Genomic DNA, 26,256 nt, shown 5'->3' on the forward strand with positions numbered 1-26,256 from the left:
CACACAACTTCTCTGGGCCCAGGTATCCAGTAGAGTCGTCCGGTCTGGACCGGAAACTTGAGACGCAGAAGCCGCCAGGATTCGAAGTCGGCGAGGGGCGGAGCCACAACGCAACCTAGAGCCGTCAGATGGCCGGCGCGTCCTCAGCCCCAACAAGGTACAACTTCCATAGGAATCCGAGGCCACCCGGGGACATTCTGAGGCTTCTAGCCTCCCTGCCTCCGTCTCTCTAAAAGGACACCTAACTGCATCTCGGAACCCGCCAAACCTGCGAGAAGGCGGGATCTCCAGTAGGCGGCCTGCTGCCGGACGGCGCCGGAGGCTGGGCGGAACCAATGAGGCGCGAGGCCCCAAGGCTGAGGTGAGGGCTGGCCCGGGTGTGCCGGACGCTGACCTCAACGTATGCTACCTGCTCCTCCACTCCGCAGGCCCGAGCCTTCGCATCCCAGGAGCTGGCATTGTTGCGACTCGCTTTCCTATCTCCTTGTTACTCTGATTGTTCGATAGGAGAGAAAAATGGAACCGCCTGAGTCAGGCATCTCCTAGACACCAGTCAGTGAACTAGGTAGTGGAGGTGGGGTCCTTTGCTCGCGCCGAAATTCAAAGGTATAAATATTTCCGGCAGCGATGCCGAGCTGGGAGGGAGTGTTGTAGTTGCCATGGTAGGAATTGCTGTGTAGTTCCCGAAACCGGGCCGATTTGGCCCTCTCCCTGCCTTTGTGAGTCGCAAGAGCATTTGGGGGCCTCAGGCCCAGGCGTCCAGACGCAGGGGTGAGGCGGTACGTGCGCGCGGTCGCAAGGTCCTAGCTTGGCGTTCTCTGCAGGTGGTGGGGGCTGCGGGTCGGGGAGGAGGGATGGTAGCCTGGAAGGATTTTAGATTAAAATTAGCACTAAAGGGTTTTCGGCCGATTGGCTGGTTCCTGTCCAGCCTTGGATTAGGGCGAGAAAGTGTTTGACAGGAAGGCCTGGTGAGGCGAGGGAACAGCCCGTGTGAAAGCTAGAGGCCGGAGACTATATGCGATTCATGTATTTGGTATATATATATATATGCTGACGCCACCCCATTCCCCCGCCCCGCACGCCCTCCAGTTGTCGGGCACTGTTTGGGCACACAGTGGTGGGCGTAGGAGGAGATAGACGAATAAGTACTGTGTAGTGTCACCTTTAAGTTCAATGAAGGAAGAAGAAAGCAGAGTAGGGGCATGGACAGAGATGCTCTTTTATATGGAGAAGTCAGGAAGGACTCCAGGAAGGTGACCTGTGAGCAAAGACGTGAGTGGTGAGAGTGAGCCATGCTAATATTGGCGAGGACGTTATGGGCAAAGAGAGGGGCTTCTGGAATAATCGGTAGTCTGTTCGCTGGAGTATTGGTAGAGGATAGGCCTGGAAAAGCAATTAGTTGACTTCCAGGTGAAATTAATGATTTAATCAGCTTCCAGGGAACGACTAACTCTTGTTTTTAAATTGGAGAAAGATTTCTCTACATCAAAGGAAGTAGCTTGGCTTGGCAAGTAGCTGTTGTTTCTCTGGGGCTGTCATTCTTATGATTCAGTCTTTTACATTCACTATGTGTGACTCCAGATTTACCTTCCACTAACGTGTTATTTCTGTTTTGTGCAGAACTGCTTTGTGGCTATTTGATTCCCAGCAAAGGTTACCTGTCCAAATTAGTGAAAATGTATATAAAATCAATCGTTCTTGAAGGATTCAAGTCCTATGCGCAGAGGACTGAGGTCAATGGTTTTGACCCCCTCTTTAATGCTATCACTGGCTTAAATGGCAGTGGGAAATCCAACATACTGGACTCCATCTGCTTTTTGCTGGGCATCTCCAACCTGTCTCAGGTAAAGTTTAAACTGACTTATGTGAAATTGACTTTCTGACTTATGTGAAAGTTAATCGTCATTGGATTTAGACAGAACCTATTACCAATATTTGCTTCTTTTTTCCTTTATGTGAATTATACTATACCTCACTACAGTCCTTTAAAGTTAGGGATGATTGCTCCATTTTTAAGGTGATAAAAGGACACTTGAATGAGCTGTATAAGATTTCATCCTGTTAACGATACTTGGAGCAACACTCAAACTCGGGTGTTATTACCTTAAGGAAGTTTCATTCCAGTCTGTATTCTGCGCCTTCTTCCCTCCCGACTCAAGTGCTATAATGCCTTTTCAGGGTCTAATATTATTGGATGAACAGTGAAATCCTTAGCCACTATATACCCGTAAATCTAAATGAACTTTTGTTAAGAAATGAGTAGAAAACAATTCAGTTCAGGGTTGAAAAAGTCCTGTGGAAAAAGGCATTCATTTCAGGTTGTTGCCCGTTTAGTTCTGCCTATGTGAATGCATCTGCTTATCCTTGGCTTTTTGATGGATAATACTGCACAGATGGTTTTTCAGCATCAAGAAACCCATTTGCAGTGCCAATAAGCACAATTTGGGGTTTTGTAACTGATAACCTTTTCTTTTATTTTAGGTTCGGGCTTCTAATTTACAAGATTTAGTTTACAAAAATGGGCAGGCTGGTATTACTAAAGCTTCAGTCTCAATCACCTTTGACAATTCTGACAAAAAGCAAAGTCCTATGGGGTTTGAAGTTCATGATGAAATTACAGTAACAAGGCAGGTGAGTGGCTATTAAATATTTGGATACTAAAGAACTTGTAAGTCTGCTGTGTTTTTTGGTGATAAGACTTTGCTGGGGAAAGTTTATGAGGAATCTGTGCATCAAATACCAACTAGATTCCTTAAGAATATCTTCCTTATGTTAAAATTTTGATCATGCAACTCTACCATTTACCGTGAGGATTGAAAGGGATTTGAAAAGTCACCTGTCATTATAAGTGCTCAGCCATGCTTGAGTCTTGAACCATAGTTGAATGTTCTATGTCTGCGCTGGAACACGTGTAACAGTACTTAGGATCTTGCTCTCTTCTTAAGTAACCCATTCTGGTTTTGGACGGGTCTAATCAGAACCTTTTTTCTGTGATTTCAGCCAAAGTGCAGTCTTCAAGTTTTACACATTAATTCTACTTCTCTTGAATGAGCCAAGAGCAGATCTACTTTTTTCCATATTTCAATACTTAAGCATTCTGTTAGTCTAAATGGTTTCAAAGCTAACTCTCTTTAGGTCTTTCTGTTGCTATTTAGTTTTTTCTAATTCCTTGACTTTTTGAGCACATTGAATACAAATTTGCTCCAGTTCTTTTTTAAAAAATATTTATTTATGTATTTATTTATTTATTTATTTATTTATTTATTTATTTCATGGCACCACAAATTGCATGTACCAGAATTATTCTAGTGAGGTCAGGGTTAAAGACAATTGCCACTTATTTCATTTTAGATATTCTACTTCTGTTTTTCTCAATATGACACTAGAGAGTTAATAATACCCTATGAATTCATATCTGACTTAAAATTGCACTGATTTTTTTCATGTGTGCTGTTAGCCACAATACTGCCGTTTTTGTATGTAAGCAAATTTTTAAACTAATGCAGGATCTTACATTTGACCCTTAAAATCTTTTTGTCTTATTATAGTCAATGTTTTTAGTTTGTCAAAGTTTCATTTTTAAAAATTCTAACTTCAGTTACTTTCCATCTTAGTATATGTAACTCATAGCTATCCCTCTGTATTTTAATGAAAGCCTCTGGTAAGAACAACATTGGCTGGGTTGGGACAGAATCCTGTGTTGTTAAGCATCCATCAACTAAGCACTCTTTAGAAATCTTAAGGTAAGTCTGCCGCTAATCTCCCCAAAATCTCTGTTCTCATGTGCTCCATACGCCTTTATCTTCATCAAAATTTTGTTACAAAGACTTTGTCAAATTACTTATGGGCATATTAGGTCTTTTGCTCAAATATATTAATATATGTTTTCTCAGCCTAATAAACAGAAATAAATCAACATTTATTCAATACTTATTAAGTGATTGATGTATGTTGGGCATTCTTGAATGCTCTGGGAAATACAGGTAGAAAGAAGAATAGGAAACACATCTTGTCCTTAAGGACCCCAAAATAGGAGTGAGACAGTCATACCCAATAAATGACAGTGTTTAAGTGCTGTGGTAGAATATAAACAGGCTGGTATCTGCTACAGGTTCTTAATGAGTCCATGCTGAAGCTCCATATTACTCTTTCTTGCAAATATTTACGCCATATCCTTATTAATCCCTTTTAGAATCTCGTCAAGGATTGATACCACACTGCTTATCTTTAGTTTTTAGTATTTGACCTCTGTTTTTTTGGGAATGAAAGGTGGAAGACGAGGGGTTAACCTCTGAGTGTGGAAAAATTGCAGAAAGATGGTGACCAGGGATAGAAAAAACATTTTACACATACTTGGAAACAAAGCTAGAAGTGACCTTGGAGACCTGGTCCAGTGACGGTAGGAGACTTGTGCCTGGTTACATGACTAGTTCAAGTCCCTGGATTAGAAGTTAGTTGTCCTGAATCAATCACGTATTCTTCCTGACCATGTCACACTCCCACACAAATGTAAGATAATATATTTAGGAATTTATTATCTTAGCTAAGATGTGAGTTTGTTTATTAATCTTTAGAAATACTTCCCTTTTTAGGTGGTTATAGGTGGCAGAAATAAATATTTGATCAACGGAGTGAATGCAAACAATACCAGAGTACAGGATCTCTTTTGTTCTGTTGGTCTTAATGTTAACAACCCTCACTTTCTCATCATGCAGGTATGTTTTTTGTGATCCTTTTATCTCTTTTGTAATGGTTTTGACATCTTTTATTAAGTTACTACAATAGAAGGACTTTTTTTTATTTTTCCATTTTTTAATTTACTATTATGCTGGTGTTTAGGCACCTGTTAAGAAATGGGAGTTAGTTATTTGTATACATTTGAATTTTAAAGAACTTCTAGAGTAATTTTCCTGGACTGACTCTGTTACTTACTATAAAAACAATACATGCTTACTATAAATTTCTCTCAGAGTTAGATAGCAGCTTTTAGTGGTGGGATTTTACTTGTCCTTTTGGGGCACTGAATGAATGATTTTGATGATTTTCTGGCATTGAAAGAAAGCATTTTACTATTCAATTTAAATCCTAGAAGTAGGCTGTCATTCAAAAAATAAAGAAATGTTCAATAATTATGCTAAAATTTATTGCTATCTATCTCTTAGGATGGAGACTGCTACATCATTAGTATTAACTATTGAGTTAACTTTGTAACTTGTATCATTGTGAAGTTTAATAACTTCTGTAAGTTGTATCATTGTGATGTAAGAAAGTGAATAGCAAACTTTAGAATTACAAGATACCTTCGGTTTCAAATACAAAGAATGTCTTTCTTGTGTAGAAGAAAGAATTCCCAAAAGGTTGACATATTAGGACATAGTAGCCTCAGTGCAGATATGCATGTATGCCTTTAATTTGTTACCATTGTGGTAAGTTTGCCATTTTATTTTCAGGGACGAATCACCAAAGTATTGAATATGAAACCTCCAGAGGTAAGAGAACTACTTGTTGACATAAAAATAGTAATAATAGGTGTTGTTTTAAATCTCTAGATAATTTTAACATACTTTCTTCCATTATTAAGTTTTTAGAAACATTTAAAAATGATTAGTAAAGAAAGTAGTTTTTTAAAAAAAAATATTTGCCCAATATTTTATTTTATAATATAACCATCTGAGCTTTACTCTTGTTATCCACAAATTGGAGTCAATAATTCTAACCTCAGGTCTGTTCTAAGGATTAAATAAAGATGTACAAGAAAAGTCATGAGACATCAAGCAGATTTTTAAAAATTATTTTATTAATTGAAATACAATTTACACATTAGTTTCAGGTATACAACATAATGATTCAATATATGTATATAGCAAAATGATCACCACAATAATTCTAGTTAACATCATCACAGTTGTAGTTTTTTCTTGTTAGGAAAACTTGTAAAATTCTCTTAGCAACTTTCAAATACAGTCTTATTAACTATAGTCACCATACTATACATTATATTCTCATGATTTATTTATGTTACAACAAGAAATTTATACCTTTTAACCACATATTTTACCCACCTCTGGCAACTACCAATCTGTTCTCTATGAATTTAGTTTTCCTTTTGAAAAAGAATATGAGATTATACAACATTGGTCTTTCTCTGACTTTTTTTTTTTTTTTTAGCATTATGCTTTCCAGCTCAAGGTCCATCCATGTTGTCACAAACAGCAGGATTTCCTTTTTTTTCTTAATGACTTGAACCCATTTTTTAATTGAATTTCTTTTTCGTATTGAGTTCTTTATATTTTTTAATATTAACCCTTGTCAGATACATGATTTAAAAATGTTTTCACCCATTCTGTGGGTTGTCTTTTTATATACTTTGTTGATGGTTTCCTTTGTTGTGCAGAAGTTTCCTTTAAGTTTTTAGTTTGGTGTAATCCCACTTGTTAATTTTTGTGTTTGTTGTCAAATCCAAAAAACTCATTGCAAAGATGGATGTCAAGGAGCTTATTGCCTGTGCCTTACTGTAAGGTTCTTATGTACCCAGTATTAAAAGAAATTTTGACTGTATAAAGCATCCTTTCTCAACTGGTGTTTCATGTCAGAGTTCAACCCTATAGGAAAAAACTACAGAAAATGATTTGGGTAAAATTAACTCATTGCATACAGTAGATTACTTAGGGCATTAAGGCTTAATTTTCTCTTGGATTTCCCTTGAGAAGAGTTGATACAAAGGAATGAATGTTTTGAAGAGAACATAGGCTCTTCAGTTACTGAGAAGGGCTAAAAAGAAGACTGATAATTGATACCACCTATCTACTTTGAATGTGGGGCATACTTATTTCCTTTAGATAACATCTTAATGATAAACTTGTAATTTGAAAACTGCCAAATACTTAGAAATCAAAGTGATTTCCAGAGAAATAATTCTCTTGAGATAGGGATCAGTGGTGAGTAGAAGCTTCTGAAAACCAAGTGCTGGCAAAATTGCCCCTCTTCTATAATTATAATTGATATTTTTGCCTTTTTCAGAGTGCCTTTCACATGAATTATTTTGTTGAATTTTCAACAGTGCTGTGAAATATTATAAGTACTGTGTGGATGAAAAAACTGAGAATAGAGAAAATTAAGTTACTTGCCCAAGGTCTTGAATGAAGCATGTGCCACAGTTGGGATGCAGATAGTATGCCATGCTTCATCCTTGTAGGCACAGAATGGCTGGTCTTACTTAGGATAAGCTTAAGTAGAAACTTCCAAAATGAAAGGTGAATGGTATTAGCCTTTACTTTTTTTTAGATTTATGTTTGAAGGAAGAGAGAAGTGGGGAATTACTGGCTTCAGTTTTAAAAGAAATGTACTCTGGAACCTTGGTATAACATCAAGTTTAGTGTTAAAACTGGAGTGAAGGTCAGAAATGTTTCTGGACAGTGAGGGTTGTGAGTAATATGTACATTTTTATGTATTTATCTTTTATAATGGTCCATTTGGGCCATTATTTTGGTAAGATGTCAAGGCCATGGCTTTAAAATGATATACCTAATGTAAATTCCAATGTTATTTATTGTTTTAGATTCTTAAAACATTAATACAATCATCTTTCTAGATTTTGTCCATGATAGAAGAGGCAGCTGGAACCAGGATGTATGAATACAAAAAGATAGCTGCCCAGAAAACTATAGAAAAAAAGGAGGCTAAGCTAAAAGAAATTAAGACGGTAATTAAATTTATATAATTTTGTGTTTAAAGTTTCTTTGCTCTGCAGAGGGAAATTTCCACCCCCAACCCCTATCCTTGGTTCAGTTTTCCAGTTTCCATGCTACTTCTCCTTTTTTATTTCTTTAATGATAGTTTACATCATTGACTCTTCTTTATTTTTCAGATACTTGAAGAAGAAATTACTCCAACCATTCAAAAATTAAAAGAGGTATATACTGTACATGTGAGGACAGCCAGCTAGAATCTCTCACAGTTGGTGATGTATCCAAGATCATACACATAGGGATGAAATGTGTACCATGTCTTAGGAATTATTTTCTGGGATAATAATTCCTAAGACATAGATAAAGAGATAAAGAGAGTTGGTATCCTATACTCAGCCTTCTGCTCCTACAGGACATGTACCTCATATGTAAGTCATAGTGATTTTGGATAATATCAGCTAATGATATGCCAGATTTGAATACTTTGTTGAAGAGAAACACATCTAGATTTTTTTTTTTGGAATAATTAGAATTGAACAGAACAACATTTCTTAAAGAGTGAATAACTTCTAGAATAGTATGGGTATCACTGCAATTACTACTATAAAGTCATTTGGGTAAAGAAAACTATTGATACATAATTAAGTATTCTCTATAATCTATGCAGCTTCTGATGTTAACAATGTTTCAGGGAATGAATACATTTATGTAGCACATTGTTTTTAAAGGTATACATTTAGGAATTAACTCATTAAAATTTGATACCTCTCGGAGCTGTTTTCTGGCTCCATATAGTACTGCAAGTATTATTAGATAAAATGAAAGATGTGGTCTTGAATGTACCTGCATTGTATGCATGATTTAGTAGACAACACTAGATCACAGTTTAAACCTAGGTTTCACATCTGATTTTGCCAAATTCTAAGTCTGACAACATGGTGAGATCATCTAACTACTCTGAATTTGTTTCTTTATTTACATATTAGGAATTGACTTTGTGTGCCCCAGCAGGTCCTTATGGGAGTTGGGTTTAGTATTATCTGAGTGAATGCATGTAAATATAGTGATCTCTCACCTATGGCAGGAGTTATGTTCCATAGACTCCTGCAATAGCTGAAAATCCATGAAGTAGCGGCGTTATATTTATTTATATTTTAAGGCTTTATAAACCCTTCCCACACTCCTATAAACCTTTCCCTCTCTCTTATAAACACTTCATATGCTCTTGAACACTTTCTGTACTCTTAAACCTACGTAAGTTTAACAACATATAAAATTCTATATGGATACTCACCAGTGAAGTATACAGTTGTCCTTCACAGTGAAGCCACAATAAGTGGACCACGATATTTTGAGGGTCGGCTGTAGTTCCATGAGTGAATGTTGGGTAGGCATTTTGGTAATATGTGTGCTTTGTACTATGCCATTTTATATATATAAAGTACTTGGGCATCTGCAGATTTGGGTATCCATGGTGGGTCCTGGAACCAGTCTCTCATGAATAAAGAGGGATGACTGGACTATTACAAAAAGCCATTCAATAGTGTGTCACTGGTAGTTGTATAGTTGTACTTACAGACTTACTATGAACCCCAGTCTTTGTGAACCTGTGTCCACATTTATGTGTTAATCCCAACTGCCTGATTATGTATTAGAAGAAAGAGCCACACAGAATTCACTGGAGTTGATATAATGCTGTCTAAAAAACCAGCATTCTGATGTTATTTCAAGTTTCCTAAAATGTATTATCTATGATCACTTGGTCTCAGGAAAAAATCTATTATGTAATAGGAAATTTTATACACATTGCTGTAGTTTGAGTCTTTTCCAGATTTGTTTAAAAATACAAATTCTGAGTTATGCTTATGTGATGATTTCTCTTTCAGGAAAGATCTTCCTACTTGGAGTATCAAAAAGTAATGAGGGAAATTGAACATTTGAGTCGTTTATATATTGCTTACCAATTTTTGCTGGCTGAAGATACCAAAGAACGCTCAGCTGAGGAGTTAAAAGAAATGCAGGAAAAAGTTCTAAAGCTTCAAGAGGAATTGTCTGAGACTGATAAAAAAATAAAAGCACTTAATCATGAAATAGAAGAATTGGAAAAAAGAAAAGATAAGGTCAGTCATACATGTAAGATAATATACTCTGAACAAATACTAAATTATATACAAAGACTATTTAGGATTCACTGGGCATTGTCAATCTAATCTTTTAAAAAGTAAATGATTCATATAGAAATCAAGGGAATGATGACATGAACAAATTTTAAGTATGTTAATTTGATTGGGTACATTTGATTATAGGAAATTGGAGGTAAACTTCGATCTTTAGAAGATACTCTTGCAGAAGCTCAGCGAGTTAATACTAAATGTCAGAGTGCCTTTGATCTCAAAAAGAACAATCTGACAAGTGAAGAGAACAAACGCAAAGAACTGGAAAAAAATATGATTGAGGTAAGCAAGTAAGCTTAATTTCACTAGTAAACATCCATTCTATTAATATTTATTCAGTGTCTTCAGTGTACCAAGTGTACTTTTTTTTTATTATTTATTTTTAGAGAGGGAAGGGAGGGAGATAGAGAGAGAGGGAGAAACATCAATTTGCGGTTGCTGGGGGTTATGGCCTGCAACCCAGGCATGTACCCTGGCTGGGAACCAAACCTGCGACACTTTGGTTCGCAGCAAATGTACTTATTTAGGCTGGGTATATAGCAAAGGGCAAAATGATAGAAATGGACAAACTGCCTTGTGGGTCTTCATTAATGAGGAAAAAGGTGATCAAATAAGTGAAATACATAGCATGTCGTGTGGTGATAACTGATGTAGACAGAAAATAAAGGAGAGGGGAAGATTAGGAGTATATGAGAGAGGGTTGCAATTTGGACTTTTACTTTCGATAGCCATTGAAAATTTCATAGAGAGGGTGGTGTTTCTTAAAGACCAAAATGAAGTCAGAGAACCATCTAGAAAAATTGGGAGGCTGTGGGCAAAGATGGTCCAAGCAGAAGTCCCCCAAGGCCTAAGGTATTGGAAAAACAAGGACATCTCAGTGTGGTTGGTTCACACTGAGTAGAGGAATGCATAAAAGTAAAGAGATGTAGGTTTACATGTAGTTTTATAAGGCAGCGCGAAAGACTTTGACCTATATTTCCAGTGACGTAGGAGGCCACTGGGATTGGTTCAGCAAAAAGGTGACATTTCTTTGTTGTTTTAATTGGATCATTTGTTGTTGTTTTTTTTTAATTTTTAAATTACAGTTGACATACACTATTGTATTTGTCTCAGGCACAAAATAGTGATTAGATGTTTATATAACTTACAAGGTATTCAACTTAATAAGTCTTATACCCACCTGACACAATACATAGTTATTACAATATTATGGACATTGTTCATATGCTCTACTTTACATCCCTGCAATTATTTTTATAACTGCCAATTAGTACTTCTTAATCTCTTCACCTTTTTTACACATCCCCCAGACTGCCCTCCCATCTGACCAGTATGAATTAGTTTCTGTTTTGTTTGTTTATTTAGATTCCACATATAAGTGAAATCATACGGTATTTGTCTTTCTCTGGCTTACTTTACTTAGCATAATACCCTCTAGGTCCATCCATGTTGTAGCAAATGGCAAGATCTCATTCTTTTTTACGGCTGAGTAATATTCCATTATATATACTAAATATACACACACATACCCATATGTATATATATCACATCTTTATCCATTTGTCTACTATGGAAATCTTAGATTGCTTCCATATCTTGGCTATTGTAAGTAATGCTGCAATGAAATAGGGGTGCATATCTTTTCAAATTTGTGTTTTGGGTTTTTTTTGGATAAATACACAGTAGCAGTGGGATTGCTGGGTCATATGGTAGTTCTAGTTTTAATTTTTTGAGGCCCCTTGTACTGTTTTTTATAGCAGCTGCACCAATTTACAATGCTGCAAACAGTACACAAGGATCTCTTTTTCTCCACATCCTTGCCAACACTTGTGTGTAGATTTATTGATGATAGCCATTCTAACAGGTGTGAGGTGATATCATACTGCAGTTTTAACTTTCATTTTTCTATTAGTGACATTGAGCATCTTTTCATATGTCTGTTGGCAGTATATGTGTCCTCTTTGGAGAAGTGTATATTCAGGTCCTCTATTTGTTAATTGGACTGTTTGTGCTTTTGGTGTTGAATTGTGTGGGTTCTTTATAAATTTTGAATATTAACTCCTTATCATGTGATCTGATATATCATTGGTGAGTATGTTCTTTCATTGAGTAGGTTGTCTTTTAATTTTTCTTGATGGTTTCTTTCGCTGTGAAAAAAGTTTTAATTTCAAGTAGTCCCATTTGTTTATTTTTCATTTGTTTCCCTTGCCCAAGGAGAAATACCCCCCAAAATATTGCTAAGAGTGATGTCACAAGAGTTTACTGCCTTTGTTTTCTTATAGGATTTTTATGGTTTAGGGTCTTACGTTTAAAACTTTAATTGGTCTTGAGTTTATTCTTGTAGGTGGTATAAGAAAGCAGTAGTTTCTTTTTCTTTTTTTTAATGCATGTACCTGTCCCATTTTCCCAACACCATATATTGAAGACTGTCTTTATCCAATTGTATATTCTTGCCTCCTTTGCCATAGATTAATTGACCATGTATGTCTGATTTTATTTCCGGAGTCTCTAATCTGTTCTATTTATCTGTGTGTTTCTTTTTATACCAGTACCATGCTGTTTTGATTAATATAGCCTTGTAGTATAGTTTCATATCAGGTAGCTTGATGCCTCCAACTTTGTTCTTTCTCAAGATTGCTTTGGCTATTTGGTGTCTTTTCTGTTTCCACATAAGTTTTAAGAGTATTTGTTCTAGCTCTGTTTAAAATGGTATTGATATTTTGATAGAGATTATACCGAATTAAGTAGATTGCTTTGGATAGTAAGGTCATTTTAATTATGTTAATTCTTTTCTACCCATGAGCACAATATAGCCTTCCATTTATTTGTATTTCCATTTTCTTTGATTTCTTCAGTGTCATAGTTTTTTGACTGCAGGTCATTTATCTCCTTAGTTAAATTTATTCCTAGTTATTTTATTATATAATTGTAAATGGGATTGTGTTCTTAATTTCTCTTTCTGATAGTCTGTTAATGGTGTATAAAAATGCAATCTATTTCTGAATATTAATTTTGTATCTTGCTATTGTACTTAATTCATTTATTACTTCAGTAGTTTTTTTTTGTGGAATCTTTAGGGTTCTGTATAGTATTAAGTCATCTTCAAGAAATAACAGTTTAATGTCTTTCTTTCCAATTTAGATGCTTTTTATTTCTTGTTCTTGCCTAATTAATCTGGCTAGGACTTCCAATACTTTGTTAAATTGAAGTGGTGAGAGTGGGCCCCCTTGCCTTGTTCCTTCTGAAGTTGGAAAACTTTCACCTTTCACCATTGAGTGTGATGTTAGCTTTGTTTTTCCTGTGTGGCCTTTATATTATTGAGATATGGTCTTTCTATCCCCACTTGGCTGAGAGATTTGATCATAAGTAGATGCTGGATTATGTCAAATACACACCATTTGATCATATGATTTTTATCCTTTATTTTGTGTATGTGGTATATCATTTTAATTGATTTGTGGATATTGTACCAATCTTGCATCCAGGAATAAATCCCACTTGATCATGTTCTATAATCTTTTTAAAGTACCACTGAGTTTGATTTGCTAATATATTATTTGGGGGATTTTCGCAACTAAATTTATGAGAAAAATTGGCCTATAATTTTGTGGGGTTTTTGTAGTGTTTTTGTCTGGTTTTGGTATTGGTAATGGTTGCCTTAAAAATGAATTTGGAAGCTTTCCATCAAATTCAATTTTTGGAGTAGTTTGAGGAGGATAGGTATTAATTCTTTGAATGTTTTAGAGAATCTGTCTGCAGAACCATCCAGTCCAGCACTTATGTTTCTGGGAGCTCTTTGATTATTGATTCTAATTTATTGGTAGTTATATGTCTGTACAGGACTCGCTTTCTTAGAGAGAGGGGAAGGGAGGGAAAAAGAGAGAGAAATATCAATGTATGGTTGCTTCCCGTGCTCCCCCTACTGGAGACCTGGCCAGCAACCCAGATATGTGCCATGACTGGGAATCGAACCTGTGACCATTTGGTTCACAGGCCTGCACTCAGTCCAGTGAACTATACCAGCCAGGGCTCCAGATTCAATATTGAAAGATTGTATGTTCCTAGGAATTTATCCATTTCATCCAGATTGTCGGCATATAGTTGTTTGTAATACTTTCTTTTTAATCCTTTGTATTTCTGTGGTGTCAGGTACCACCTTTTATTTCTGATTTTATTTATTTGGGTCCTCTCTTTTTCTTAAGGAGTCCAGCTAAAGGTTTATCAATTCTGTTTATCTTTTCACAGAACCAGCTCTTGGTTTCATTGATTTTCTTTTATACACTATTTTGTTTATTTGCACTCTGATATTTATTACTTCATTCTACTCACTTTGGTCTTTGTTTAATTATTTTTCTAGTTCCTTTAGGTGTAAGATTAGATTGTTAATATTTGAGATTTTTCTTGTTTCTTGAGGTTAAGCTTGTATTCATGTGAATTTCCTTCTTACAACTGCTTTAGCTACCTCCCATAGATTTTGGTTTGTCTAGTTTTTATTTTCATTTGACTTTGGGGTGTCCAACTCTGTGGTCTGTGAGCCACATACAGCCCAGGATGGCTGCTGTGAATGCATCCAGACACAAAATTGTAAATTTACTTAAAACCTTTTTTTGCTCATCAGTTTTTGTTAGTGCTTGTGTATTTAACATGTGGCCAAAGACAACTCTTCTTCTTCCAGTGTGGCCCAGAGATGCCAAAAGGTGGGGCATCCCAAAGATACCTTTTGATTTCTTCCTTGATCTTGTTGTTAACCCAAGTGTTATTTATAGCATATTTTAGCTTTCATGTATTTGTGTGTTTTCAGTTTTTTTCTTGTAATTGATTTATGGTTTCATACCATTTGGTCATAGAAGATGCTTGATATGATTTCAGTCTTCTTAAATTTATTGAAACTTGTTTTGTGTCCTAACATGTGGTCTATCCTAGAAGATGTTTCATGTTCATTTGAAAAGAATATATATCCTACTGCTCTTTTGTGAAATGCTCTAAAAATATCAAGTAAACCTATCTGATCTAATGTGTCATTTAATGCCACTTTTCCATATTGATTTGATGTGTGGATGATCTATTCATTGATTTCATTGAGGTGTTCAAGTTTCCAATTATGACTTTATTGCTGTCGATCTCTCCCTTTAGATCCATCAGTATTTGCTTTATATATTTAAGTGTTATGTTGGGTACATAGATGTTTAGAAGAGTCATATGCTCTTGTTGTGTTCATTGTTGTATCATTATGAAGTGCCCTTCTTTGTCTCTCGTAATACTAACCGTAGCCTTTGTTTTAAAGTCTAATTTGTCTGATAAAAGTATTGCTACTCCAGTCTTTTTTTTTTTTTCGTTTCCATTTGTATGAAATATCTTTCCATTTACTTTCACATTTTTCTGTAATATATGAAAGTTTCTAGAGGGATAAGAAATACATTCATCCTGAAAACAGAGGGCAAATTTCAAAATGGGAATAAAGTATTTAAAGTGATGGTTAAATTGTTTTTCTTCTTACCATGCCCACTTCAAATTTCTATGAAATTTGATGACATAAGTGTATGTTTTTGTAAGAAAATGGATGTTTTTCCTAAAATATTAACGATCTAAAACCTGTACTTCCTAAAGGATTCTAAAACTTTAGCAGCAAAGGAAAAAGAGGTTAAAAAGATAACAGATGGGCTGAGCACCCTTCAAGAAGCAAGTGCTAAAGACGCCGAAGCGCTGGCTGCAGCACAGCAGCATTTCAACGCTGTCTCTGCCGGGCTGTCCAGTAATGAAGATGGAACAGAAGCAACTCTCGCTGGTCAGATGATGGCCTGTAAAAATGATATAAGTAAAGCTCAGACTGAAGCCAAACAGGTAAATGTAGACATGGATGGAGCTCTGTGTGATTACTTTTTGTTTTTGAGAAGATACTTCACATGTATGCTTCGACAATTGTTATAAAATATTAAAGAATAATCAGATCAATGTCAAGGAACTTATTTATTCAGCTACTCTATAGCATCTAATACAATGAATTCAAATATGTTGATTGCTAAATATTGATGATAATTTAAAATAATTTAAAACCTGAAATTCCTTTTTATAGGTTAATTGAAATTGTTAGTGTAATAAATTCTTTATTCTGTTTCCAGCAATGTATGGAATATTTGAGGTTAGTCAATCTATTTTTAATTTTAATTTTTATTTTTTACTGTATTTATTGACATCATAAACTTGAAGTACTAAGTTTTAACAGGAAAAGAAAAGCATCCTCTCCATTTCTGTGCCCACTACATCTAGTCCTTAAAACCTTGCTTCTTTGTTTTGTTTTGTTTTTTAAGATTTTATTTATTTATTTTTAGAGAGGGAAGGGAGAGAGACAGAGAGAGAGAAACATCAATGTACAGTTGCTGGGGGTTATAGCCTGCAACCCAGGCATCTACCCTGGCTGGGAATCGAACCTGCTACACTTTGGTTCGCAGCCCGCACTCAATCCACTGAGCTACAGCCAGCCAGGGCAAAACCTTGCTTCTGAAACTTTACTACATACTCTTTGAAAGTATCTCTACCTTCTTTTATCCCCATTCTATTCTTTGGTTTTCCTATTCTGATTTCATAATCTTCAAAGGGTTGTCAGTCTTGTAGAATGGTTTTCAAATTTGTTGAGGTAGTTGTGCAACTTAAAGTCCTGTGAATACAAGAATTGTGATAGAAAAAAATGTATGGTCACACATTATTTTAGTACTTTTTTAATGGAGGACTGGGCTCTAACAATACCTGCAGGTGTGAGTTGTGTATATTAAACCCATTCAAGGTTTTCTATTATATATTTGCCACTTTTTCATTCAACTAACATGGTCACAAAAATTTTCACACAAAAAAATCAGTAGCAGAAAAACTTTAAAGTCCTCTCAGTTTTTCTGAAAACTTATTTTGTATTTGGAAAAGTCCATTATTATTCAGTTTATGAGGTAAGATATAGCCATACAGGCTTAGAATACTAGTTCATGGTTTTAAGGAATAGTGCTGAATTATATAAACCAGCATTTAAATAGCAGACTCCTTGCATTTAAATTACAGTCAGTTTAACTTCCCTTTTTTATGTAATGTTGTTTCTGGTAGCTCAATATACTTCTCCTCTTTGGGGACAACACAAATACACAGGCACAATCTCAGTGGAAAGGAAGAGAACTAAAGTTAGGATTTTTGGCTTTCTATTGTGTTTTTAATTTAACCAGCTAATGACAAGTATTCTTTGAAATAATTTTGAACACATTAATGTCATACTTTACAAATATTAAAAATATGGACTTAAATTGCAAATTACTTAATGATTTATATTAAGAATATATTAGTTTTTACTTGGAGTAGGTTTTTGAGAAAATTTTGTGAAATGATTGTTCTGTTGAGATTAATCCAGGTGACCAGTTGCATTTTTAAGGCTGGTTCTCTTAAACCAGTCTGAATCTGTGAGCATCACTCGCATCATCTGCTTCAGGTAGTCTGTTACATTTTTCTTTGCAGGCTCAGATGAAGTTGAAACATGCCCAACAAGAATTAAAGACTAAACAAGCTGAAGTTAAGAAGATGGATAGTGGCTACCGGAAGGATCAAGAAGCTTTAGAAGCCGTGAAGAAACTTAAAGAAAAACTTGAAGCTGAAATGAAAAAGCTAAATTATGAAGGTTTGTTTTTAAAGTGTGCTATTAGATAATTAGGAGGTTGTGACTGTTGATAGAAACAAATATAAATAAACAAAATAGCAAATAGGGAAATTGGGTACTAGTATAAGAAACTTTGTAAATATAGTCACAAATATATCTAACTATAAAACAGTGCTTTGAATGTTTAAAAACTCACTATTTAGAATTTCCTGCTTCATTCAGTCTGAAGTATTACTTGAAAACTCAAAATGTCATATGTATATTTTTATATAAGTAGGCATTCAGTTCCTATGTTGTTTTTGGAATGGAAGATGTATTGTCAGAAATGTGTCCTTGACACTTGACAGAAATTTGAATGTTAAGCATGCTTTTTACTTAATACTTAACAGAAAGTTGTATTTTGCTTGTAGAAATGCTTTGGAAATAGGGGTTACTAATATTTTCCTTTATACAGTAGACTTTTAATTTTTAAACCAAATTTTTAATTTGGTTTTAATTTAAAATATTTTATTTATTTATTTTTAGAGAGGGAAGGGAGGAGAGAGAGAGAGAGAGAGAGAGAGAAACATCAATGTGTGGTTGCTGGGGGCCATGGCCTGCAACCCAGGCATGTACCCTGACTGGGAATCGAACCTGCAACACTTTGGTTCACAGCCCACGCTCAATCCACTGAGCTACGCCAGCCAGGGCTCGGTTTTAATTTACTTATGATTTTACTCTTTAGAAAACAAGGAGGAAAGCCTTCTGGGAAAGCAAAGGCAGCTAACCCGTGATATCAGTAGACTGAAAGAAACATATGAAGCTCTACTGGCCAGATTTCCCAATCTTCAATTTGCCTACAGGTAAGAGATTTAAATCTTGAATTTTAACACAGTAATAACCAAGATACATTTTTTTATTTTGGCTGGAAGACAATCTGAAAATTGAAATTTTGTGGACATTAATATTTTCATAAGAAAATTATCATAAACTGCTTTTACCGTAATTGGTATTTTTTCCTTAAATGTTTATTGAAATGTTTCAAATGTGGACAGAGGAAATTCTTTCTTCTGAAATTTAATGGCTGTTAATGCCACCAATCTTAAAACCAAAGTGAGGGGAATTTAATCCCAGTCCAAAATTTCTTTAAAGTTTTGCTGTCATTAATGTTAAATACCTAACATTTTACAGTTTGATTTCCTACATGGGAATTTTTCATGGACTGCTACGGTAACATGTACAGGGTCCGGCAGAAGTAAGGCCTGCTTGAGTGTGGTTGGTAGGGTAATAATACGGGTGTAATAATTTATAGTTTTGATTTGAACATTTAACCTAAAATGTCGTATGGTGTGCTTGAGTATGATATTGTTATGTTACAGAATTATATGCATATGATTTTGTAATAAAAGATTTTGTAATAACAAAGGGGTATTATTTGTGCTAGACCCTGTATTACAAAGATTAGAGAGTCTGAGTTCTTTTTGATACTAAAAAGAGCTGTTGATTGATTTAGAAGCAATTGCTGGGTAGTCATCAGGGACATTTAAAATGTTTTTGTTTTGTTAATGCTGTATGAGTCTTATGCTTTTAATTTAATATGTTGTCAGAAAGCTTTTGAGTATTAATTTACACACAACTTTTTCTATTTTTCTATCCTAGATTAATTTTTGTAACTTCTGTTTTAGGGATCCAGAGAAGAACTGGAACAGAAATTGTGTGAAAGGACTTGTAGCTTCTTTGATTAATGTGAAAGATAGCTCTGCAACCACAGCTTTAGAATTGGTGGCTGGGGAACGACTTTACAATGTTGTAGTGGACACAGAGGTAAATTGATTTAAATAAAGTAAATTATAATTGCTGGTCAGCTTGGAAATCATGTGCTGCTAGAAGATTTGGGTACTTGATGTTTGAAGCTTCTCCCAAGGTTGCTTATACCTTATAAAGATATAAGGTAAAACTATTCAGTTAATGACACTTTTACTATATTATTGGTTATTATTATATTTGATTATCTGTACTTCAGAGAAAGTTTCATGCTTACTTGGGAATCCAGAAAGCATATTATCAATCTTAAACTCTGAATTGTTTAGTATAGTAGGTACTACTAAACATTTAATTGATTTTGGATTCCTAAATGTTTACTTTTCCATTTGAATATTTTCTGTCATCATTAATAATACGTATGTGTTTTTTATTTCATACGCACAATGTTTTAGGTTACTGGAAAAAAGCTTCTAGAAAAGGGGGAATTGAAGCGTCGATACACCATAATTCCACTCAATAAAATTTCAGCCTCATGTATTGCTCCAGAAACTCTGAGGATTGCTCAGAATCTTGTAAGTTTTATATTTTACCTCTCTTTTTGCAGAACCACAAAATTTTATTGTTACCATTCTTAAAAAAATTAAGATAACAAAACATAGAGTTGGTGTTTGTGAAATTAGATGGAAAAAGAATAAAAATGTTGTAAAGCTAAAACTCCCTTTGATGTTTCCAAGATGTAGTATTAGAATGTCTAATCCTTAAGTCATATGACTTCAGGTGGTAGTAAATACAGTCACTCACCCCATAAAGACATTCCAGTTAACAAAGGGCCCTATATAAGGCCCTGGCCCTGTGAGATTATAATGGAACTATAGTGAAGTCCTAGCCTTAGTAATGTCACAGCAAAGCATAATACACAAATATTTAGCAGTTTGTTACAGTTGTCTACAGTATTCCATATAGTAACATGCTGCACAGGTTTGTTGCCTAGAAGCTATGGGGAAACAATATTTCACCCCCAAATATGTCTATTTGACATAACAATTATTTTAGGCTTACTAATTTTAAACTGCAGACCTAGGAAAAGTTCTGGGAAGGGCGTAGAAGTTACCCTTTGTAAAAAATATTTACATTTGTAAAGGATATCCCCATTTTAAGGGTGCCTCCTTCTACATCAGGTAGAGGGGACTGACATTATCTCTGGGAACTCGTGTCAGTGCAGAAGACAAGGAATTAAATCTGCATAGGAACCTTACCTTTGTTTCCTGTGCTTTTTCTGGTAACCTCCCATAACTGGCTCTCCTCACCCCCAGCATCATCTTTTGTCTTGCACTATAGATGGTATTTAAGGTGAAGGCTTGAGCCATTTTGAAGCTACTCTTGTGTACAGGAGGTATATATGTTATTAAACTTTGAGGGTTTTTTCTTCTGTTAATATTTTTTTATAGGGATCCCTCAGCCAAAAACCCAGAAGGGTAAAGGGGAAACTATTTTTCCTTCCCTACAGATCATTAGGCTAGTTGTATAGGCTATACTATACAGTCTAGGTTTGTGTCAGTAACACAGGACGATGTTTGCACAACGATGAAATCACCTGACAATATATCTCCTAGAACATATCTCTGTCATTAAGTGGCATTGGATTGTATTAAATTTCTATTTTCTTAATAGCTTGAATTACAGAGTTCATAAATACCAGAATTGTTCAGTTGTTTTTTTTTTCCATGGCATTCTTAAGCTGTCCATAGCAAGAACCATAATGGAAGGTATCTATTAGACTTGCAGAGTAGATTCTCAGAGTTCTCCTAGATTGCCTTTCAGCCCATGGCCATTCAAAACGTGTGACTGAGATATCGAGCCAGTCAGCTGTTAAGGTGTATCTGAAGTGGTATGGCTACAGGTATAAGGAAACTAATTTAAAAGGCTATTACGGTTGTAGAGTAGAAATAGGAATTCAAACATTCATCAGCAGTCTTAAGTTTATTTTTGAGTAGTCATATCAAGTGCATGAGTTGAAAGAATGTTCCATGAAACCTAGCAGTGCATTTGTAGTTAAGATACTAAATAGATATTCAGTGTACTTGCTGAAATTGAGAAGCTTTCAATGAAAATTATTTCAAAGTACAATTGTGTTGATCCTATTCACTGTCAGGAGATAGAAGATGAATGCACAGAAATTGAAAGGTGGTATTATTATTCATTAGTATTTTTTTTACTTCAAAAGCTTTGGAAGTTATTTCAGCCTTAGGTCAAGCACCAGTGTTAGAAGTAGATTGGGATTTCAAGTAACAGCCCAGATCCCTTAGTCAGATGTGTTCAGTGGTAGCTGCTATGTCAGGGTACAGTGCAGAGCATGTGTTCTATAGAGCTGCCTTCATTTTGACTGCTGCTGCTGCTGAGCTTCATAAAGAATGCTTAATTTTTTAAAAAGATGGGCAGAAGTAGACACTAAACTTTCTCTGAGCCTTAGTTTTCCCATTTACAAGTAGGGATAATGTTGTGCTATTTATCTTGTAGCTCCATTTTCAGGAGAAAAAAAATTGAAAGACAATTAACTGCAAAATACTGTATACTGTAGTTAGGGTGACATGTGTCCCAGGTTTCCTGGAGTAGACTTATGTCCAGTATTCTGGCTGGATTTTTTAAGAGCACCTCTCTGTCAAAAGTTGAGAAGAGCCCTGTCTGGCATAGCTCAGTGGATTGAGCACGGGCTGCGAACCAAAGTGCCGCAGGTTCGATTCCCAGTCAGGGTACATGCCTGAGTTGCAGGTCATGACCCCCAGCAACCACACATTGATGTTTCTCTCTCTCTATCTCCCTCCCTTCCCTCTGTAAAAATAAATAAAATCTTAAAAAAAAAAAGTTGAGAAGAGACAGGTCAAAATAAAGGACAGGGATTAAAAAGTTTTCTTTTTTTACTCTCAATTATTGTATTTTTATTTTTGTAACTGGCAGGTGGCTGCCCTAGCATGTTTAATTCTAATGAAAAAGTATTCACTTGAGGAACAATCATACTACCAAAAAATTGAAACAGAATATTTGATGTCATAGTGTTGATCCAGCAGTTGCTATAATTTAATTAAGAAAGTATGCCTGAATAGTCTTTTTTGTATTTAGAAACTTGGTAGTGGCTCCCACTTGATAGGAACTCTCGTGATGTTTGGTTCTTCAGCTAAGTATTTTACTTCACAGTAGTGTTCAAATTTGATGTTTTTTTGTAAACTCTTCAGGTTTCTGTAACATTTTAGAAAGTTCAAAGGAATTGTAGTGCTAGGTAAGAATTACCTAAATTTCTATTATAGCAGTTCTTACTATGTTGTAAAGTAGTTTTCGAAAGGAGCGCAGTAGTATGTTCTGTGACATATCTGTTTTCACACAGGTTGGCCCTGACAATGTTCATGTGGCTCTTTCCCTGGTTGAATACAAACCAGAACTTCAGAAAGCAATGGAATTTGTCTTTGGAACAACATTTGTTTGTGACAGTATGGATAATGCAAAAAAAGTAGCCTTCGATAAAAGGATAATGACTAGAACTGTAACTCTAGGAGGTGAGGTATTTGATCCTCACGGGACATTGAGTGGAGGTAGGTTTTATATCATTTTGTCTTCATAATTCTGTGTGGTAAGTAGAATGGGATTATTAATAGATTAATAACTTAATCCAGAGTTTTATTCCTAATCTAGGGATTGGGTTTTCTTTTGAATACCTACCATGTGACAGGTATTAATTAATATTGAGAGATTATATGGTGTCACAGTCCTCAAGGAGCTCTAGGAATAAATCCTATAGTATTTGTATTCATCGAGTATATTATCATTTGTTTATTTTCTTTTGCTTTTTGCCCTACTAGGATACTCTAGTCAGTGGGAAATGAAGTCTTTTTATTCAGTACCCTTTTAGCTTAACTACCCATTTCTCCTTTAGGAAATATGTTAACTTCTAATTTGTGTATATGCATGCCACAGGTCCTGCAAAAAGTAAAACAGAAAAATAACTCTGTCCTTGAGACCGTACCTTTTTAATGCTTTAAGAAAGGAATTCTTAGATAATGACCATATTCTTCTTGTTCTAATATTTGTCCCATTGAGATTCTAGGTCTGTGTCAAGTGATCATATGATGACAAACACTGAATAACACTTGCTGTGTACCAGACAGTGTTGTCAGTCTGTGCTGCCCCAAACAGTATCTGTTAGCCACTTAGAGCTCTTTACGTTCAATTAAATAATCAAAATTAATTAAAGTGAAAAACAGTTTCTTCTGTTGTACAAGTCATATTTTAAGAGCTCAATAACCACAAGTGGTTAATTGGTAACTAGAAAATGCAGACATAGAATATTTTTATCATTCTTTGAAACTTTAAGAGCTTTAGATAATTAACTCATTTAATTCTTATAGCAACTATGAGGTAGGCATTTCACTGTCATCATTCACTGTCATCTCCAATGTACAGGTATAGGAGTAAGGTGCAGAGTGGTTAAATAACTTGCTGGCAAGCAGAAGAACTCAGAATTTGAATTTAGGTGGTCTCATTACAGAGTTTGTGCTTTAACCAAACCGAGAGGTTGTAGAACACCTCTTAGAATATCAAGTTAACTTCATTTCTCTCTAGGCCAAGAAAATAGGAGTCAACAAAATGAATCCCATGAGCAAAATGAATCCCATGATCAAGTACCAAGTTCCCTGGTACACAATAAGATGACTTATTATAATTGGAAGGTAGACCAAATATTTGTAAATATCTATCTAAAACAGAAGAAACTGGATTTCAGTGAAGTTCCCAAGGGATGGCAAATATGTAACCCTGTATCACATTAACAAAGGACTCATAATAGCATTGCTAACTGACCTTTTATTCTTTTATCAAACCTATAGTTTTCTTGCCAATTTAAGAGCTTGTTACTGCCAGACAAACACAGTTGCTTCTAAAGTGCCCAATTTTCTCTGCTGAATCAAAGCTCAGGCAAGGCTATGGTGTGGTAACACACAGCCCCCAAAATCTCAGTGGCTGACAGGTTTTTTTCTTAATTGTGCTACGTTAACTGTACGTTAGTTGTTTCTGTTCCATGTGAATCTCATTCTGGGACCCAGGCTGAAGGAGAAATGGGCAAGGGGGAAATATGGTGAATTAAATGCTGTGTCTTAAGGCTTATTTTCAGAAGAGGCATATTTCCCAGCTTGTTAATCAGAGCAAATTACATGGCTGAACCCAATCCAATGTTAGTGGGGAGGAAAATGGGGCTGGGAGGAATGGGCCCTATAGGCAGGGGGAGTGATTACCGTGTTTTTGGACCATAAGACGCACCTAGGTTTTAGAGGAGGAAAATAGGGGAAAAAATTTTGAAGCAAAAAATGTGGTAAAATATTTAATAACATAGTATTTCACCAATGTAAATGTAAACAGAACTCAACAGCAGCATTAACCACCATTATTCCTCCCAAATTGGGGGGGATGCATCTTATAGTCCAAAAAATACGGTATTTTGAATAAATAATCCACCACATCTACTTGGATTATGTACAAAGTATGTATAGTTCCAAAGTTGAATGATGACGTGAATTTTGTAGCTTTATAAGCTCACTGTAAAAGATTGGCTGTGGAGTCATTTTAAGTATAATTCTCTTAGAAAACTTTTTATTGTTTACCAAATATGTGATAACTTACTGTCCAAGGTGTCTTTCAATTTGCTTCTGTCAGGTGCTCGATCCCAGGCAGCTTCTATTTTAATGAAGTTTCAAGAGCTCAAAGATGTTCAAGATAAGCTGAGAGTCAAGGAGAATGAGCTACGGGCTCTAGAAGAGGAATTAGCAGGTCTTAAAAACATTGCTGAAAAGTAAGACTTCTGTTAAATTAAGATATATGCATATATATTTTTTTATCAAAGATTTGCATGGTAGAAAGGGAAACAAATTCATTTAGAGTAATATAGCTTCTGATTTTTTCATAATATCCCTGGTTTTAGCTGAATAAATTGAGTCAATAACTTGTTTATCAGTTATTCACTTTTTCTAATGACAATGTCTTCGTTATAAGAAATTAGGGAAAGCTAATTAAACAAAGGGAAGAAAAAAAATAGCCAAATATTCCCCTTTCCCTTTGGGATGCACCCTGAAGGGATTGGTGGGGGAGCGCACAGGCACTCTGGAGGTTGCCAGAGATACTTGAGTCCTTGATTTGAACTGATGTGATACAGTGTAGCATTGACCAGGTATCTGCACTAACTTTAGCAGCATTATGGCCGTCCTGTAGCTATTGAAGATCACTAGTTTGCCTGTGGAGGAGGTAAACAAGTTTATGTCTGATAGTTACTGCTAAAATTAAAGTGTGAAGCATGTCCTTCTAGTGTCTCTTTTGTGGGTGTGAATGTAGGTATGTATGTGTAATTTTCAAAATTCTGTTTGTGTATGATCCAGGGTATATGCATGTTATTGTATCTTCAAAATTGGGGTCATGCTGTTGAATGTAACCTTTTTGACACATTGTTCACTATGGTGCCTCCTCTTGGGTGCCAAATTCTCTTAGAGGAGCTGGAATACAGTGACGAGTCAAATAGATAAATCCCTTCCTTCATATTGTCTTTATATATATAGTTGGGGAAACAAATAAAAATTAAATTGGTAAAACACATGTTAGAAAAAAGTAACAGGAAAGGATCTTTCAGCTATTCGGGGCAAACAGGTGCTGAAATTTCCGATTGGGTATCCAGGGAAGGCCTTGCTGAGAAGATGGCACTTAAATAAATACTGAATGATGTGAGTGAACCTCACATGCGGTTATCCTGCAGAAGAGTCCTTACATGCTTTAAAAGCTTCAGGAGTATAAATGCCACAAGCTTACAGGGAACATTATTTGAAAGTTGAATTGTAATTATTTCCAGTCCCTCTGAAGCTGGAAAACAGTGATGAGATAAAATTAAAATCAAACATTTTATTCAGGATTCACAATATTGACATTAGGATTTAAAAAAATTAAATAAACCTGGAAATATTTTGGTAAATTTTTAGCCTTCTTCTTTAACATT

At 35.4% G+C, this 26,256-nt stretch overlaps 1 protein-coding gene across 2 annotated transcripts in view; it reads left to right on the forward strand.

Moving 5' to 3' along the window:
• The first annotated feature begins 624 nt into the window (after positions 1-624).
• SMC2 (structural maintenance of chromosomes 2) overlaps positions 625-26,256 on the forward strand; it is a 48,904-nt gene continuing 23,272 nt past the window's right edge. Inside the window, exons 1-16 of one of the 2 annotated variants that reach the window (XM_045840582.1) lie at positions 625-779; positions 1,621-1,844; positions 2,482-2,631; positions 4,593-4,715; positions 5,451-5,489; positions 7,592-7,702; positions 7,868-7,912; positions 9,575-9,808; positions 9,995-10,144; positions 15,470-15,703; positions 17,354-17,513; positions 18,217-18,334; positions 19,157-19,295; positions 19,688-19,807; positions 22,615-22,819; positions 24,933-25,068. In XM_045840582.1, the coding sequence (XP_045696538.1) occupies positions 1,677-1,844; positions 2,482-2,631; positions 4,593-4,715; positions 5,451-5,489; positions 7,592-7,702; positions 7,868-7,912; positions 9,575-9,808; positions 9,995-10,144; positions 15,470-15,703; positions 17,354-17,513; positions 18,217-18,334; positions 19,157-19,295; positions 19,688-19,807; positions 22,615-22,819; positions 24,933-25,068 (2,132 nt within the window). In that variant the 5' untranslated portion in view covers positions 625-779; positions 1,621-1,676. The remainder of the gene's footprint in view (positions 780-1,620; positions 1,845-2,481; positions 2,632-4,592; positions 4,716-5,450; positions 5,490-7,591; positions 7,703-7,867; positions 7,913-9,574; positions 9,809-9,994; positions 10,145-15,469; positions 15,704-17,353; positions 17,514-18,216; positions 18,335-19,156; positions 19,296-19,687; positions 19,808-22,614; positions 22,820-24,932; positions 25,069-26,256) is intronic. The other variant, XM_045840583.1, reaches the window with a different exon arrangement.

Source organism: Phyllostomus hastatus, unplaced genomic scaffold, assembly GCF_019186645.2.
Source record: "Phyllostomus hastatus isolate PE091 unplaced genomic scaffold, TTU_PhHast_1.1 phas_contig_34, whole genome shotgun sequence".
NCBI lineage: Eukaryota > Metazoa > Chordata > Mammalia > Chiroptera > Phyllostomidae > Phyllostomus > Phyllostomus hastatus.